The 17295-nt window shown below is 46.2% G+C and overlaps 1 protein-coding gene across 1 annotated transcript in view; it reads left to right on the forward strand.

The window, feature by feature from the left end:
- The window catches only part of Vipr2 (vasoactive intestinal peptide receptor 2), an 80517-nt gene that overhangs the window by 9350 nt on the left and 53872 nt on the right, over positions 1-17295 (forward strand). Inside the window, exons 3-4 of the mRNA XM_036205379.1 lie at positions 6589-6696; positions 8637-8734. Of these exons, the coding sequence (XP_036061272.1) occupies positions 6589-6696; positions 8637-8734 (206 nt within the window). The remainder of the gene's footprint in view (positions 1-6588; positions 6697-8636; positions 8735-17295) is intronic.

Here is a 17295-nt window from a genome sequence, read left to right on the forward strand (position 1 = left end):
TGTGGCCTCTTTGCCTGAGTCAGCTTAGATGTGAGTCAGACCCTACTAGGAGATATACTGGGATGGTCGTGGGAAGCCATCTAAGTCCTGATCACAAATCTGAAGGAGATTATCTTGAGATCCACTGGCAGGATTTCCCATGCTATTGATGTAATCTCCAGATGGGATCTGCTGCTATGCAAAACATCACCGAATTCTGCCCAGCCTTGAACTTCCTCAGGTAACTAACAGCAGGCCCTGGGCCACAGCAGACCTTGGAGAAAAGCTTCTGGTGTATTTGATGTGGGAGGAGATTATGCCATCAGCATAAGCATTGTGAATATCCTAATGAGTCAGAGGATCAACATTTTGCAAATATTCAGCATAATTGGTTTGCCAAACAGTTGCCCACATTGTGTCATCTTAGTACCCATATGGTACCACGAGAGGGTCCCAGGGCCCTTCAGGTAGAAAACAGTGTCCTGTCTTAAGGACTAGATTCTGCACTCAGTTGTTAGGTGGCAGTGACTAAGCAGGTCTCCCCACATGGATTATATGACTCTGGTTGGAATGTACTGATTTTGGAGTTTTATTGGATTTGGCAGAATCCTCTCCCCCCGAAAAATGTGTAGGTTCTGTCCAGATTCACATATTACTTTGCAAAATCCTTCTGTTCACTTAGGGGCTTGGGTTGTTCTGGGTCTGAATCATGGTGTGATCCTAGTTTAATTTCCAGAACCTGGTTCCCACCTTTCAGACCCATTTGAACCCCAGAATAAAGCTGCTGATTTAGATTCAGAAGCCTAATGTGAGCTGACTCCCCACTGTCATTCAGCAGCAGTGTCCTGGAAATGATGTGTCCAGGCCTTGGTTGGCAGCTAATCCTCCACCCTAGAGACTGGGGATGAAATTCTAGACACACCCTAGGTAGGATGTGAGCACTATACCTGGTTCCTGCACAACACCTTTATGAAACTCCAAACACATGGAGTCCTGGATTGTAGAGCCTTCGATCCTAACCTGATTCAGCCATTTTTCTTATACCAAGCACAGACTCATTTACCAGCACACCCCAGGTTAAGCTCTGCTACCCTTTCTTGCAGGAAGAACTTTGTCAAGAAGCTCCTGGGAGACAATGTCACTCCATTCACAGTGTGGCACCAAGTGCAGAAGATGTTTAAAGACCATCTTTTATAGTTCCCAATATATAAGCAGCATGGCCACAACTGATTTAAAAGCTGTACACTCAGTAGGAAGGAGTGGTATGCTGGCTAGCATCTGTCTCTGTGGGTGGTTAGGTTCCTGACAGACCCCAAGCCTGTCTCATTAATCTTTTGAAGGTCTTATAGCCCCCAATGTGCGATCATCTATACTCACATTAACTGTCTCCTGAGAGGATCATGCTTTCCCTGGGCGCTCCGTGAGTTCTAAAGAGTGCTTCATTCATTAGTCTTCACAGACTGTTGCTTTGGGTATTTCCCTCAAAAGGTTTCTTTGCTCTGCTTCTCCCAGTTCAGCTACTGTCATTATTCCTAATTGCAGCCTTCCTAAAATGGCGTTTGGCAACATACTTAGATGAGCTAATGCATGGATGGAGTTCTGATCTCACTGGCAATATTTTAAGAACAAATGAAGCACCCTTAGAACAAAAGAAAGGGGTGGAGCTTCTCACTTGAAAAACTCCTATAACCACGCTCTACCATCAGAGTAACTAACTGGGACTCTAGAGCACTCAGAATAGCAAGAGTTGTTAGCCACTTGAGCAGCCGGCATCCACAGGCATCCACAGGCATCCACAGGCTTCCACAGGCATCCACAGGCTTCCACAGGCATCCACAGGCTTCCACAGTTATCCACAGGCATCCACAGGCTTCCACAGGCTTCCACAGGCTTCCACAGGCATCCACAGGCTTCCACAGGCTTCCACAGGTATCCACAGGCATCCACAGGCTTCCACAGGCATCCACATTACATTCACATTCCTAGGAGCTGTGAAATCTGGACCCAGGTGGTCCACATCCTGCTTCCTGTGTAGATTTATCTATTGCTCTGGAGCCTTGTGTGCAGTGAACATCCAGACAGAAAGCCTTAGTGGCAAACTGTCTGTAGAGTTTTGTGACTTTTACTAGGGGAGACATGAACAAACATATTCACCCTGGATAGGGCAACAGACAAATGAAACCAATCCACCAAATTCTAGCTGGATGAACCAGTAGGTTTATTAGGATTAATTATGGGAACCTGGGTGAAGTAACAATACTGGAATTCCTGGTACACTTTTCAGGTAGCAACAATGAAGAGTCTTCTCACCCCCCAAAACTCCACACACACACACCAGAAAACATTTCCTGTTTATATCACTAGCGGGAGGGACCCCATAAGTCTCTCCTTCACACAGGAAAGAGTGTTCAGACTTGGAGAAAATGACTGCACAGCAATTGGGCAGCTTGTGGAGCAGCTGTTCAGAGAACATCCACATCTGTAACCATGGCGCTTGTGCAGAAATTAACGCATTTGCTCTGCGTGGTCAGCTCAGGTGGAGGGTGCAAGTGCCAGTACCCCAAAGTGGTGTTATTTGAGATTTCTGAGCTGCAAGCCGAAGTGAAGTGTTGATGAAACATTGCTAAATGACTGTGGGTCACACCTCAGTTGCCCCTGCAAGGCTCCAGGAGATGTAACTAGGCTGAGGGCAAACATTCTACACAGTTAGGATTTGGCCTCTGGACTGTGAGCAGTCTAAAGGCAAGGCTAGCCTAGGCCAACTCTATGGTCCTTGGGTCTGGCAATCAGGTGAGGAAGCAGCTCTCCTAACCCTGCATTGAGTCCTCTTCACCAGGGCTCCTTCAGAAGACCACCAAGTATTTACTTTTTGTGAGCACAATGCAGAGAAGCCAGCACCCTCCTCTATCAAGACAATGTAGTGTCTTTGTGAGGCCAGCAAACAGTAGTCTGAGACAATTCAGGTCAGAATAAATTGGCATAGTTCAGAGGAGGACAAAACACTTGTAAAAATCATCTTTCCCAATTCAATTTCCAATTCCATCCAGCTCTGTGTCTCTTAAGTTGATGACAGGCATAGAGGATCAGTAGGTTTGAAGGCAAAATGATGATTAGTTTTTCTAAAACTCTGTTGCTTTAAAATTATAGCCCTTAGGGGAGTCACAGGAACCTCTTTGTTCAACAGGCACTTTACCAGAGAAAAGACAAAGGGTTTCACAAGTGTACCCTAAACATGTGACTCCAGGAAGGTGTCCCTTGCACAGAGATGCCTAACACAGGTGAACCTTGGACAGTTGTGCCTGCACAAGAGACCCCCCAGTAAACATACTGCACAAGTGAACTCCCAAGAAGGTGAGCCCCTGGGCAGTTGTGTCCTGGGCAGGTGTGCCTGCACAGGATCACTCTGGATAGGTGCGCCCTCCACAGAAGAGCCCTAAATCAGTATACTACATACAACTGAGCTCCAGGAAGGTGAACCATAGGACAGGTATGCCTTGCATAAGTGAGCCCTAAGAAGATAGGCCCTGCACAGGTGAGCAAACCTGAAGATTGGTGGATGTGTTAGTGTGGGCTATGTTCCTGGGTTGTCTTAATGACGGGGCCTCAGAAGCAGTCAGCACCTTCTGTTTCAGTGTCTACTAATGATTTGTACCTGAATTTGCTATTTGTAGGAGAAACATGTTGATTCTCTAACTCTGAGCATTCTTTACATATTCATCAACTATTGTTCTCGAAATCATTCTTCAATTGGAAAAGAACTTCAATTCCTTTTAAAAGGCAAGCCCATGTAGTGGACCCATTGAGGACCCAGAGTAAAGGCCCTAAGGGACAGATCCCTGAGCAGGACTTAGAGGAGGTCTAAGATTTCCCTCTGTACCTGCTTCTGCGGCTTATGGCTAGGTAGTGTCTGTGGAATCCATAAGCTGGGTAATACAGTGTAGGGAAGCTGCATGGAAAGAAAGGGAGGAAAGGGAGTGTTGGAGATGACAGCTGAATCTTGGATACTTGTTGAGTAGAGAAAGATATCTGAGAGCTTTTTTATGTGTTCCTCAAGGTTAAGCTGACCCAGCAAGATGGCCGTGGATAGCACTGAGGTAGCTCTATGGAGGGAGCTTCTGAGCAGACAATGCTGGACTACAGCATAGAGTAGACATCCAGGTTTTTTGTTCAGCCTCTGTGCAGCCATATCATAAGTAAAATGTGGGGTCCCTTTGATGCTTTTCCTGGAGGCATGAGTCTGAAGGACTTATAGGGTAGTCTCAAGAGGATCTGCTCTGCTCCTGGCTCTCTTCCTTGGACCATGACCTAGGAAGCCTGGCACATCCATAGAATTCAAGAGGAACTCTAATTCTGTGTCCTGCCAGATGGCTGTTCTGGCCACAGCAAATTCTATGCAAGGAATGGCCAGGGTACAAGAAGTACTTTGTCTGGTTCCTCCTGAGGTAAGAAAAAAAAAAAAAAAGAAAGAAAGAATAAAACACTCTCTATAATAAAAATTTGACCTTATCTTGTGTCTCCATCAAGATCCAGTTGAGCTGAGCTGTCACAACTGAGGCCCTTGCTACCTTTTTCCTATTAGTAAGTTTCAATGACCTTTTACTCTCTCTCATCTTCTCACATTAAAGCACTCCTGCACTTGCAAACCCACCACTCAGAAGGGACACATGCTCAAAGGGGGATGCTGAGGTAAGGGGCACAGGGCCCCTCGGTCTGCTACATCAGCATGTTTCCTAACTTGATTTCCAAGATGTTTGTGGCAGGCTGTTCAGCTTCAGGTTAGCCTCCCAAAGCAGGAAAATGACATCCAGGGGTGTTTCTGTTGATGCTATACAGTAGAGAATCCTTTGGCTATCATCTTCAGGAGGACTTCTGGCTGCTTATTTGGACAGCTATGTGGGGACTGCAAAGAATGGCCCCTGAAGACTCAGGGACACAGGAATGGAAGGTATTTAAGTATCCCATCCCAGGGAAGGTCTTTGGATATTGTCAGAATGGGAGTATTCACCCTTGGCCCCAGCATTTGTTGTAGATGATGAGAGAGTGGCCAGGCCGTACAACTTGAGTTCGCCATGAACACAGTCTGGGCCAGCCTACTCTGCCTCATTTCTGCAGGAAGTTTTGCTTCTGTGATTTTAAACTTATGTTTTTTCTAATGTGGAATGGAAGCTGTCCCTCAGTGTTGCCACCCTATTGGTAGCACTGCCCACATTGGGCACACGGTGGACACAACCAAGGAGTAAAGGTCCATACGGCTCTCACATGACGCCCTTGGGTTCCTTCATACTCGTGAGGTCAGCCCTTCCAGAGCAATCCACTCTAAGGGACTAATGCCTAGGCACACCAGGCCATGTTCACAGCCCAGCATGTGTGTGAACAAGCCAGGTCACCATGGGCGGAGCCGACAGTAACCTGCTGAGCTTGCAGAGCCTACCCCTAACCTTACTGAACAGGAAAATAGGCTGAAGCCAAAACCTCTATAAAACTGATATAAAAGGCCTTTGGGAAGATATAAAGGGGGCTGAGAGAATGGCAGAAGACCTAGTGACTTAGTACCCCAGCTTTGCAGGCCCCCTCAAATGCAGGGGCAGTAGAACTCCCAAGCGGATATCTAGTAAGATCCCACAGGAAGAATCAAATCACCAAACCCAGCAGCCAGCTCACGCCCAAAGGAAAGCATCATTCAATACTCTAAGTGTCTGAAAATATTTAAGGTGTGTAAATGATGACCCCTGCTCTAACTAGACTCTGCTCACCAGACCACTGACGCTATCCTGGAGTAGTCCCAGTCTTAGGTCTCCACAAACTTAATACCATGAGGAGCCCAGTTTACCACACTGAAGGTACAAATCAGCAAAAAAAAAAAAAAAGTGCAAACACTCTCTCTTTTAAAATGTGTTATAGAAATACAATGGAATCTTGTTCAGCATTATAAAAGAGGAAACACATCATTTGCCAAAATGTCATGGGCCCAGAGGACTTAATGCACAGTAGAATAAGCCAGTCACAGAACGACAACTCACTTCTGTGGAAGCTAAGTCTGTCTCATAGAGCAAAATGTAGAGTGGTGTTACCAAAGGCTGACTTTGGGTGCTGGTTAGAGGGCATGAAGTTTAGGTTGGACAAAAAAAAAAAAAAATATTTTCTAGTGACCTATTGCATAGAGGTGTGATTATAGTTAATATAAACCAGAATGCTGAGATAATTACCACAAAGAAACTACATTTAAGATGATAGATACACTAATTCACTCATCCTTCAGTATATACATTGTATCAAAACATCTCATCTACCCCATAAGTATATACAATTATTAGTTGTCAGTTTAAGAAGAAATAAAAATTTTAAAACTACACAGTCGCACAGAATTATTCACACACTTTCTACCACAGGCCTGTGGCTTTCTTCCAAGGTATTAAAATGAACACACAAGCTGCTCCTATCTCAACAGCATCATGGGAGTATCTCATAGAAAAATGCTCGGATGACTGTCTAATGAGCAGTTTTCTTCTTGGAGGACGTTTACAGTCACACTCATTCTCTGGCCACCCTTCTAAGCAGTGTGTTCTCACGGCCCATGATTTATACCTAATTCTTTGCTCCTCCTTCCAGGCTGCAGTGGTGTCTGGGACAACATCACATGCTGGCGCCCGGCAGACATTGGGGAAACTGTCACGGTGCCCTGCCCCACAGTGTTCAGCAACTTCTACAGCAGACCAGGTAGGGTGTCTGCATCGATTCCTGGGCTCGAAGACGTTTGTGTCTGAGGGTCAGCTCTTCCCTTACAGTAACAAGAAGCTTTTGGTAGCTTGCTGCTTTGGTAGCTGTGTGCTCCCTGGTCCTAAGGGAACCGGGAACATCTGGCCCATGCTGGGTGAGTTCTCTTAAGGAAGCAGGAGTAGCTCATCCACTGGGACCTAGATGGGCAAGCAGGGTAGACGTGGAGGGAAAGGCCGGGTGACAACTCTCAGGAGGCAAAGCAGGGGAAATGTGTGTGAATGGTAACGGAGATTAGGGGAAGAGGGGTGGAAGGTCACAGTTAGCCTGAGGGAGATTCCCACAAGGTTGTAAGTTTAGGCAGAGAATGTGGGCCACTGCACAAAGTATGTTCCTGCTGAATAGACCGTGGTTCACTGGAGTTTAGAGAATTTGGAGCCATCTCAGCCCCTCTGTCTATGTTGTTCTTTACGCATGTCCCAGGACCCAGGTTTTCATGCATCCTTTTTCATGCATGGCTCAGGATCTAGGTTTTCACAACATGGAGGAATCTGTCTAGAAAAACACAGATTAGAAGACGTGCCTAGAACAAGGAAAGTACAATGCTTCGGAAAACTGGAAACTTTGTTTCATGTGGTCAGATACTAAGGGGCAAAAACCTTTGAGGAATGATAACACAGACATGGAGAAAAGCTGTGAGGGAGAGACCTGGCTCCTGCTGGGAACCTGTGTCTCTAACCTACCTCATGGGTCATTCATGGCCGTGTTACCTCTAACACTCAGCCGTTTCCAAGAGTCTGTCCTCTAGGAGCTCCCATCCAGTCCAGACATCAACATCTCCCTGAGGGCCTTGGCCATGAGTGCCAAGACACACCCTGAGTATCGATGGGTCAGATAAGGCCAGAGTCAGAGCCCTCAGGAAGGATACCAGTGGGTCCCCAGGGAAGGTGATGGGGACCTAGAGTCCTCTGGACACTACGAAATTGAGTCTGCCCAGCTTTGCTGCTTTCAAAACCACAAGCCTGGAAGGAACTGCTAATGCACATTGCCAGATAAGATATGAGCTCTCAATCCTGGTGACTGCTTGGTACCAGTGAACAGGTAACCATTGTCCTATAGAAAAAAAGAAAAAAACAAAACAAAACTGTAGGGCCTTTAAGTCAGAAGCCCATCTCCATCCCAGCCTCCGGGAACTTAGTGTCCCATCTGTAGAATGAGAAGAGCGATGTTAACCCTTGTTAAACTGAAATGTCCTAGACCCTGTGGGTCCCATGAGTGGCCTAGGCAAGGGACAGAAGCTCCACAGAGGAGCTACCCTGGGGGCCTGGAATAAGAATCTGACCTGGTCAGTTCAGATTACTAATGTCCTTGTCTGTCCCTTCCCCACCAGGTCTGTCCAGAACCTGCCATGTTCTTTGTAAATAGAGTGAATGCTTCATTTCTGAATTTACCATAAATTTGAGATCATTCTTGCTCTTTGAACCCCCAATCACATATTTTCCTCCAGCTGATAGCCCTACACTGCTTCTCAGGCATTGAAGGATGAGGGGCAGGCCAAATGAAAAGGGGAGCAAGGATTGCAAGCTAAAGAAGAGAGCTAGCTCCAGCGCACCTGGGCTGGCCACCACTGCTCTAGTAGACACAGACGTCAGACTCTGCTAAGTGTCTTCATTGGGCTTTAGAAGAACAGCTCTGCAGTTTCAACAATTGTAATTAGTGCTTGCTTCTGCTTTTATGGTTTTGTGATACAGTGTATCCACTTGTGTCTCCAGGGCCCTGGCAGGCAAGTCTCAGAGAGTAGGCTATCTATGCAAGGTGACTGAGGAAGGACTCCTGGGTGGTCTCAGTCACTTGCTGGTTAGGGCTTCAGCATCAGCTTGTTGTATCATCCTTCATTGTGAGGCCACTGTTCAAGGACCAAACATCTGAAATTTACTTTCCAGGAAACATAAGCAAAAACTGCACTAGTGATGGGTGGTCGGAGACATTTCCAGATTTCATAGATGCATGTGGCTACAGCGACCCCGAGGATGAGAGTAAGGTAGGTGCCCAGCCGGCCACACAAGCTCCACTCACTAACACTGCAAACAGACAACATTCTCCATGGGTCTCCTTCCTTCCGTAGTAGTGCGGCTTCTCAGTCCCTACTTGGCTTCTGATCTGCTATGACTTGGGGGATTTGCTGAGTCAGCATAATTTCGGAGGCCCAGGAAGGCAGGCCTTCCTTACTTGTCAGCATGTCTGGATGGTAAAGATTCCTGACAGTGAGTTACACCTGCCACAGGCCAGCTCTTCTGGGGCCTCCTGAGCAACTCATCCTCCTTGCTCTCTGAATCTCTTCATCCCATTCACAGTTTTGCCACTGTCCAGGTTCCCGGGTAGCTGGTTCAATAATTCTTAGTCTGAGAACATCAAACATCTTCATAAGCTCAGAGGCAGTGTCTGTTTGTAGCTGCTGGTGTCTTGCCTCAGGCCACTCTTGCCAAGTGAGAAGAGTCTCTCCAGTCATAACTACAGCATTCACCCAACCGTTTCTAAGATTAAGAGTACCACACTCACGAGTAGATCTTTCTATAAGAATGGAATTGTTGGGCCTGGAGAGATGGCTCAGAGGTTAAGAGTACTGGCTGTTCTTCCAAGGGTCTTGAGTTCAATTCCCAGCAACCACCTGGTGGCTTACAACCATCTATAATGAGACCTGGTGCCCTGTTCTGGCCTGCAGGCATACATACAGGCAGAACACTGTATACATAATAAATAAATAAATAAATATTTTTTTTTAAAAAAAAACCTACTTAAAAAAATAATGTAATTGGTGATGTGGATATTCCTCATGAGAGTGCACCCTTGCTCAGCCTCGGACCTCTGCCTGGCTCCATCTCAACTCTGGCAGCCTAGGGCATCTCTGTATCATCTTCCATAGTGTTTTACCATTGTCTCCCCTCTTCAGCCTGGGTGATCTTCTCACTGCAAGGAGGACTCGAGCTCCTTACAAACCCACAGTCGGATATGTACCGACATACTGACTGCTCAGTAAGAACTGACTACAGGAGAGATGCTTCAGAGACTCCGTAAATAGCCAGGCAAAACAGAGTCACTGATGCCTCATGCTGCCCACCGCCTGTCACAAGTGCCCTGCCGCTGCCATCTGTGTTAGCGGTGCTGCTTTTGGGAGCTGGCCCATGTGATCCTTTTCCCAGACTCATTGCTTTCTTTTCTTCATTAAGATTTATAATTCAAAGCCAAAAGATTATGAAACTCAAAGAAAGAAAATGTCATGTCTTTGTGAATGCTCCACTAGTTGAGGGCAGTATTCCTACACACTGGCCAGTAGTTAGTAGCGTAGCAGCCTCAGAGTCGCATGTGCACTATGAGCCAGGCAGGACACCATGCTTCTCAGTCCAGCTTGATGACACTGATTCCACAGATGGGTACTCAATCTTGGAGAAATGCTGTGATTTGCTGGCCTCCATCGGTCTGACTTTACGGCCTTCTATGGCCCCCACACTTACTTTGACATTTGCACTGGACAGGGCAACCACTGGACTCCTACCCTCTTCATCTGTGTTATTGGAAGTCTCAGCTCTGGGCTGGGATGCCAGCCCTTTAGCACACTCAGGATACCATGGTGAGGGTCCTGCAGTGCATCCTGCGTAGTGAAACAAAGCTGAGAGACGAACCAGTGGAGTGTTGGATACCAGGATTCCCCACATTTGAACAGATGCCCACTCATTTCTAACCTACCACCCCACCCAGGAGCCCATGCACGAACCCCTGGTCAGATGTGGGGAGAGGGAACCTATGTCCTTCCTCTCCCCCATGCTACACACAGCTGATGACATGATTCTGTTGTGTGGCATCACTTGGCGCCGCTTCCTAAGAAAGCAGTTTTCTTTTCTGGACAGTGACACTCTGGTGCCGCCTGCCTGTTCTGTTATGTGTAATCCCTGCCTTCAGCTTCTCTGTGACAAGTGTATACCATGTACTCCGTGGCTATGATTATTGACGAAGCTGTGGGTGGTACCCACCACCCTAGAACTATAGCATGCTGCTGAGCACACAGGACAAATATGTGATCTGGACTTGGTGATTACAGAGTGTTCTGAATCTCATGTCACTGAACCCCACCCATGTATCCTGAAGACCAACCTCAAGAGGAGGTTCCCTAACCTGAGTCAGGCTCATGAGCCAAGAGAATGCAGACAAATAGTAGCTACTTTGGATGCAGTTGAAGCCAAGGTGCAGAGAGACTACTAAAGCAGATGTGTCCTCACCTAGGTCACCTGCTTCCTGTGAGTGTGACTAGAGGCCCGAATTTTCAGACTTCCCTGCTTCCTCCTCGTTTACCAAATTCCTGAAATGGCTGTTTCTGCCCTGTTTGCTAATGGCACCATCCTGGGTGTCACCTTGCTACCAAATGATGCTTCATGTTTCACCATTTTATATATTGAACCCCACAAATATGGCCCCCAAATCCCACAAGGCCTTTGGCAGGAGCACAAAAGACAAAGCTCTGGGCAGCCTGGCCCGTATCTCTGAGATTTGCCTTTTTAGTATCCCCTTTCTCATCTGGATAAGGAGAAAATCAAAAACCCCATCTGTTCATGTGGAATAAGATCTGAAGCATGTTTTTACAGAAGACATGAGTGCATTTGGGCTCCTGAGATAATCCCAAATGCCCTGAAGCAGTTTGGTGGGTTGTCTTTAGGAAGCTGCCCTGTGGCCTTCTGGGAGGGAGGTGTCTTCTCGGCTCAAGCACTGGTTCCGCAGGGATGGTCTCATGAGTCCTCTCCTGAGTATCCTGAGTTCTGATCCAGAGCAGGGATGATGGGCATTGAGCAGGGGTTTCTTTGATTTGTCCCTCTGAAGCTGGTCAGCTGAGACACATCACCTGCTTAGGGGCTATGTGGACAGATCAAACAGCCATGAGTCTTGGAGCTTCTATGAAGGTGTAGAGTTGGGAGGCTTCCCACTTATAGGTGAGATCATCTGCCCTGTGAGCCTGTATATGGGCTTTGCTTCATATCTGAACATGGCTAGACGTGCAGGCACTGAGCTGTGTCCTAAAGCTGCATCAGCACTACCTTCTTAGCCTCTGTGCAGGTGGGGGGGGGGATGGGCTAGATCCTCACTCAAGCCTTCATTGTGCATGAACTCCTGTGTACAGAGATCTCTGGGAGCAGCACTCTGAGCTCTCCCTAGCTCTGAAGATTGAAGGGATGCAAGAGGCCCCAGTGTGTCCTTGCAAAACAAGACCTCTCTTTTCCTCGATAGCTTCTAGGTCAAGCTCAGGAAGCATTTCCAGAGACCTTGGAAAACTCCTCAGCCCCATTTGGTGCTTCTGAGGGGGCTATAATTAAATCCTGCCTGTGTGAGGCACAGCTTCTGATGCCTCATGCGTTCTGTCTATTTTGAAGAACTATTTTTGTTCTTAATTAAACATTTCAGAGATTCTTCAAATAGCATAAATTTATAATAATGGATTAAAAAGTCAAAATATTTTAATGCAAAAGGCAATGGAAATGATGGACCAAAGTCAAAATGAGTAATTCTTCCAAATTGCAGTTTCCACACTTTAAGTACTTTAGATACTGGGCTGTTTCACAGACTCATTGAAATATGAAACAGTGGCAATACTGTGCCACCACAGATGCCCTGAGCACTGGAACAGACTTCAGATGGGCTCTGGGCACACAATGCCCAAGCTGCACCCACACACTGCCCAAACTGGGCCTTGTCAAGACTAGCTCTTTATTTTTGTCTTTTTTTTAATTGAAAATTCACATAACATATTCTAGTAGTGGTTTTCATCCGCATCTCCTCCCAGATCCTCTCCATACTGCCATTCATCCAATTCCATGGCTTCTTTACCTCTCTTTTTAGAAAACAGAAGGCAAATTTTAAAAAGCAAACAAACCACAATTTAAAAAAAAACCAGTGTAAAAGCACAGGAAACACATACAGAGAGACAGACAGACAGAAAGAACCTACAAAAACACTAAGTTAGAAGCCACAATGTACATGCAAAAGACTTGTAAGGTAGAAAATGCCCCAACAAAGCAATATGAGACAAAAAAAAAAAAAACCCTTCAAAACCACTACTGAGTTTAACACTCTCTAATTGGATTAGAACCCACTCCACAAGATGGAACCCATGCCTGACACTGCTTGGGTGATCAAGAACCTAAGACTTGACAAGCCATGACCTGAGAAAAGCTCTTTTTGCCTGAAACAGCCTGAGCTTTGCCTCAACATCTCACTTTCTCCACAGATTTGTGTTTTGGGGGCACCCCTATCACAGGTAGTCAGGTTCTCCCATGGGACTATGTCGGTGATCATCATTGGTTTCAAAACACATTAAGTTCAAGAAAAATAAATATTTTTCACAAAAACCATAGGCTTGGCTACATATGGAAGAATAAAAAGATAAATTGACAGTGCCAGAAATCTCTTTGAGGGGAGATGTTGAGGCCCTCAGGACTTCGGCATAGCGCCCAGAGCTGTCTATATGGTCATAGCTCACTTGAGAACAAGGAGACGTCTCTGTTATTCCTTTCCCACCTGGCTCTCAAATAAAAGAACACTTTGGCTAAATTTAGAAGAGAGTTTTTGGCACTTGTATCAAGCAGACACATTTCTTCCATACTATTTGATATTCCTAAAAATATCAATACCCTCTCCTCCCAGCATCCAGTAGCCACTCTTCCTAATAGGGTTCCTCAGACTTGTGCCTGATGGCACAGACCACACCACCAGCCCTCAGGCACCATGAACACACTTGACCCATTACCACCTAATGGTATCCCACTATTGTCCTGAGTGGAAGGAGGGATCCCACAGAGACCGGGATGGCCACCCACAGGCATGTGTCAGGAGTCCCTGGTCTCTAGTGCTCACACAGGCATAGGCATTTGCTCATTTCATTATAGGTTGTACTCACTCAAGTCAAAGTGTCTTTGTTTCACGTCCCATCAAAAGGCTTGCATTGCGTTTCATAGTGTTTATGGCACATTGTGTGACAAGCTTAATGCCAACGAGTAGTGAAGAGAAAATGTTTAGGGAAGGCGTGGCAAAGGTGGCTGTGGTCAAGATGGGGTTGGCAACCTGAAAAGGCTAGGCAAGGAGCCACCCCATCAATGGTGTGACATCTGGAATTGCCCACAGGGGCCACAATGGCTGAAGTTGCCTTGTGAAGACAGACTCAGTTATCAGTCATGCTTATTCCCGTTTCAACAGAAGTTTCACACATGGGCTTGATGCCTTGAAGTCAACTATTAATTCTCTTCAAAGTCAAAGGAGAAACAAGAGAAGAAAAGGCTGTCCAGGAGTAGGCTGTGTTCTCCAGATTTTTAAAGCCCTTCCTGTGGGAAATACTACCCTAAAGATGGAAGTTGATGTAAACCAGAAAATGAAAGGATGTAGGAGCAGCCCATGAAGATGGCTACCCAGCAAAAGCACAAGCTAACCAGCCATGGCTCAAAAGGCCTCTTTCTCTCTCTCTCTCTCTCTCTCTCTCTCTCTCTCTCTCTCTCTCTCTCTCTCTCTCACACACACACACACACACACACACACACACACACACACATACACACTTCTTAGAGTTAAGACACTCGCCATTAAAATGTGGAAATTCCTTGGGATCATACTAGGGCCTGGATCAGCCTGTATGGCCCAGCAAGTGACAAAATTCCTTGTGTGAGTGTCCTATCTGGGAACTGTGCTGGGCTGCCTGTCCTCAAGCCTTCTTTCTTTGGGTTTGTGCATGAGCAGCCCTGTATGGGAGTAATATAACCAGAACTCTGGCTGGGGATAGCAGGTGAAGATGGTCTCAGGATGGGGGCTGTGAGCCACCAGGCAGAAAGCAGAAGCCCTGGAGAAGGTCAAAATTCATCATGACCATTCTCTGAGAACCACTCACTGGTCCATCTCACTTCTCTGGGATGCACAGTACAGATTTCAGGACTAGCAACTCAAGATACTAAGAAGGAACAAAGAAAGTCTACAAACGGGTTTCTCTCATGGGACCGGGGTCCTTATTAAAGGCAGAAAACAAAAGGCTGCTCTCAAGAGTAACCCCAACCCATGACTGTCTGTGGTGAGGGACTCCAGTGACCTTAGGGTAGGTTCCAGGCAAACAAGTAGCAAGAATTATTTTTGTGCCTAAACAAAATCAAACTTTAGGTCCTTAGAAAATAAGACTTACATTTATACCATTTGTCTTTTAACCTTGTACTATGTTGGGACAGAGGCGAAATGACTGAAACCCTGTGTCCCTATCATCTTGTTTGTTTGTGTTTGCTTGAGACCGCAGCCAGGGCCCTAAACTCCTTATCTTTTTGCCTCAGCCTCCAGAGTCCCTCTTTCCTTTTTAAGAACCTATCTTGATCCCTCTGGAACCTTAAGTCAAAAATAAATTTTTCTTTAAAAATAAAAATCTATCTTAAGATAAATTACTTGCCAAGACAGGACAAGAGCTCCACACAGAGTAGACACGGTCCTCTAGATTCAGCATTTGCGGAACTTCTTGGTCCTCTCCTACCTGCAGTGGCTCTCTGTGGTACGTGGAGAGCCTCCACAGAAAGGCCACAAACCCTCCAGGTTCATGAGAACATATAAAAACTCCAGCATTTCCAGTGAACTGTTCTCAGCTCTTCCCCATCTCCCCAGAGTTCTGAAAACATCTACTCAGGAGACCCTAGGTCAAGCATCCCTTCAAACTCAAATCCTGGTAAACCATCTGTTTTCCTGTCAGGACACCAATGTCTGGAGACACCAGATGCCCCTGCACAGTCTGGCTTCTGCTGGACTTGATAGGGTCTCCTAGCAATTATATCTGGGTGGTCTGCCAGGCATGAGTTTAAAATCAAAGGTCAGAACATTTGATAATAAAGCAAAGAATGCCAGTTCTGGGACAGCTACCTTTTTGGTTAGAAATCATAAACCCATGTACAGAATGCTCAGTGAGATAATATGATGATTATTAATTATATCTCTGATTATTTCCTTACCCCAGAAATTCTATATTTTAAAATAAAATTCTCACCCTGCTTGTTCCACCATCAAAAAGAAATGGTTAGTTCTTCTTTTTAAAGTAAGGTGAACAAGTCAGGAGAAGGGCTGTTACAGTGACTGTGGGCTGCTCCCAATAGCTCCTGAGTATGCCCAACATCAACCTCAAGGTACGCACAGGCTGAAGTTCATTCTGCCTTGGTCTTAGCTTATAATCTCCATGAGAACAGTGGCAACACAGACCTTACCATTGGAAATCAGCTTTCCCCTAAGGTGGGTACAATGGCTTCTTCCTTTCCCAGGGCATCTCTTCCACCCTCAAGAAAAATTATATCCTCAGGAAATGTACATCTCCAGGAGAGGACCTGTTGTCAAGAAACGCTTAGTCCTCAGGAAAGACTATGACCCCATGAGAAGATGAATCACCAGAAGACACCATATTCCCGTGAGAGGTTAGACCGCCTTTGAGAGGCATGGCTCCTATAGCAGCTGAGCTGGGATTTGCCATGGAACCTCTGATGAGCAGCAGCCAGCAATCATGTGTCTGCTTCTGTGTATCTGACTACTGAACTTCCTCAACTGAATGGAGCCTGGAGCCCATCCCAAACAGGTCCAACGGCTCCACTTCCTCTGATGAATAGGTAAATAGTTGTAGGGAAACACCTTATATTCATTCTTGTACTGAGGCTAAAGGAGAAGCCACTGATACTCTGGAGCAAAGGAAAAGCCCTGATCTGAAGCCACTACCCAGGAAGCCGCCTCCTCCAAGAAAAAATAGGGATACATGGTGTCTTAGTTAGGGTTCCTATTGCTGTGAAGAGACACAATGACTCCTATAAGGAAAATATTTAATTTGGGGTGGCTCGCTTACAGTTTCCGAGGTTCAGTCTGTTCATTATCATCATGGCAGGGAGCATGGTGGTCTGCAGGAAGACATGGTGCTGGCTACATCTTGATCAGAAGACAACAGGAAGGAATCTGTGTCTCTCTGACTGAAGCTTAAGCAAAAGAGACCTCAAATCCCACCTCTACAGTGACATACTTCCTCCAACAAAGCCACACCTATTTCAACAAGGCCACATCCTTTGGTATTATGGAGGCCAATTATATTCAAACACATGTTCTGTGCCTTACCCCTCATGGCCCTTGAATGACAGAGAAATCTTCTCTCAAGATTTTGGAACTGTCTTTCATTGACAGGTAGAAGCCCAAGCTCGAGGTGCCCTCTCTGATCCTAAGGTACACAACCAGATTTAACCAAGACCCTTGAAAGAGGAATTACAGAATGGACTCCACTGCAGGAAGCTAATAAACATGCAGGTGTACCACTCCACCCTCCCAGATGGAACTGCTTGGGTCCAATCATCAGACCTCTGTCTCCTGCAGTCTGTGGGGGGAGCAGAACTTCATTCCAGCCTCAGGATTCTGTGTCTGGAGCCACTCAGCACTAGAAAACCTGTTGGCTGAGCCTTCAGCTGGGAGAAGTGGTCGTTCTGTGGAAAGTGTTTCCTGAGTAAGGTAACAGGAGTCCTTAATTTGTGGATGATTTACTCATCCTGTGTATAAAAACCTGTCCTCGTATCCCCAGGTCCC

This window comes from Onychomys torridus, chromosome 14, assembly GCF_903995425.1.
Source record: "Onychomys torridus chromosome 14, mOncTor1.1, whole genome shotgun sequence".
In the NCBI taxonomy this organism is placed as follows: domain Eukaryota; kingdom Metazoa; phylum Chordata; class Mammalia; order Rodentia; family Cricetidae; genus Onychomys; species Onychomys torridus.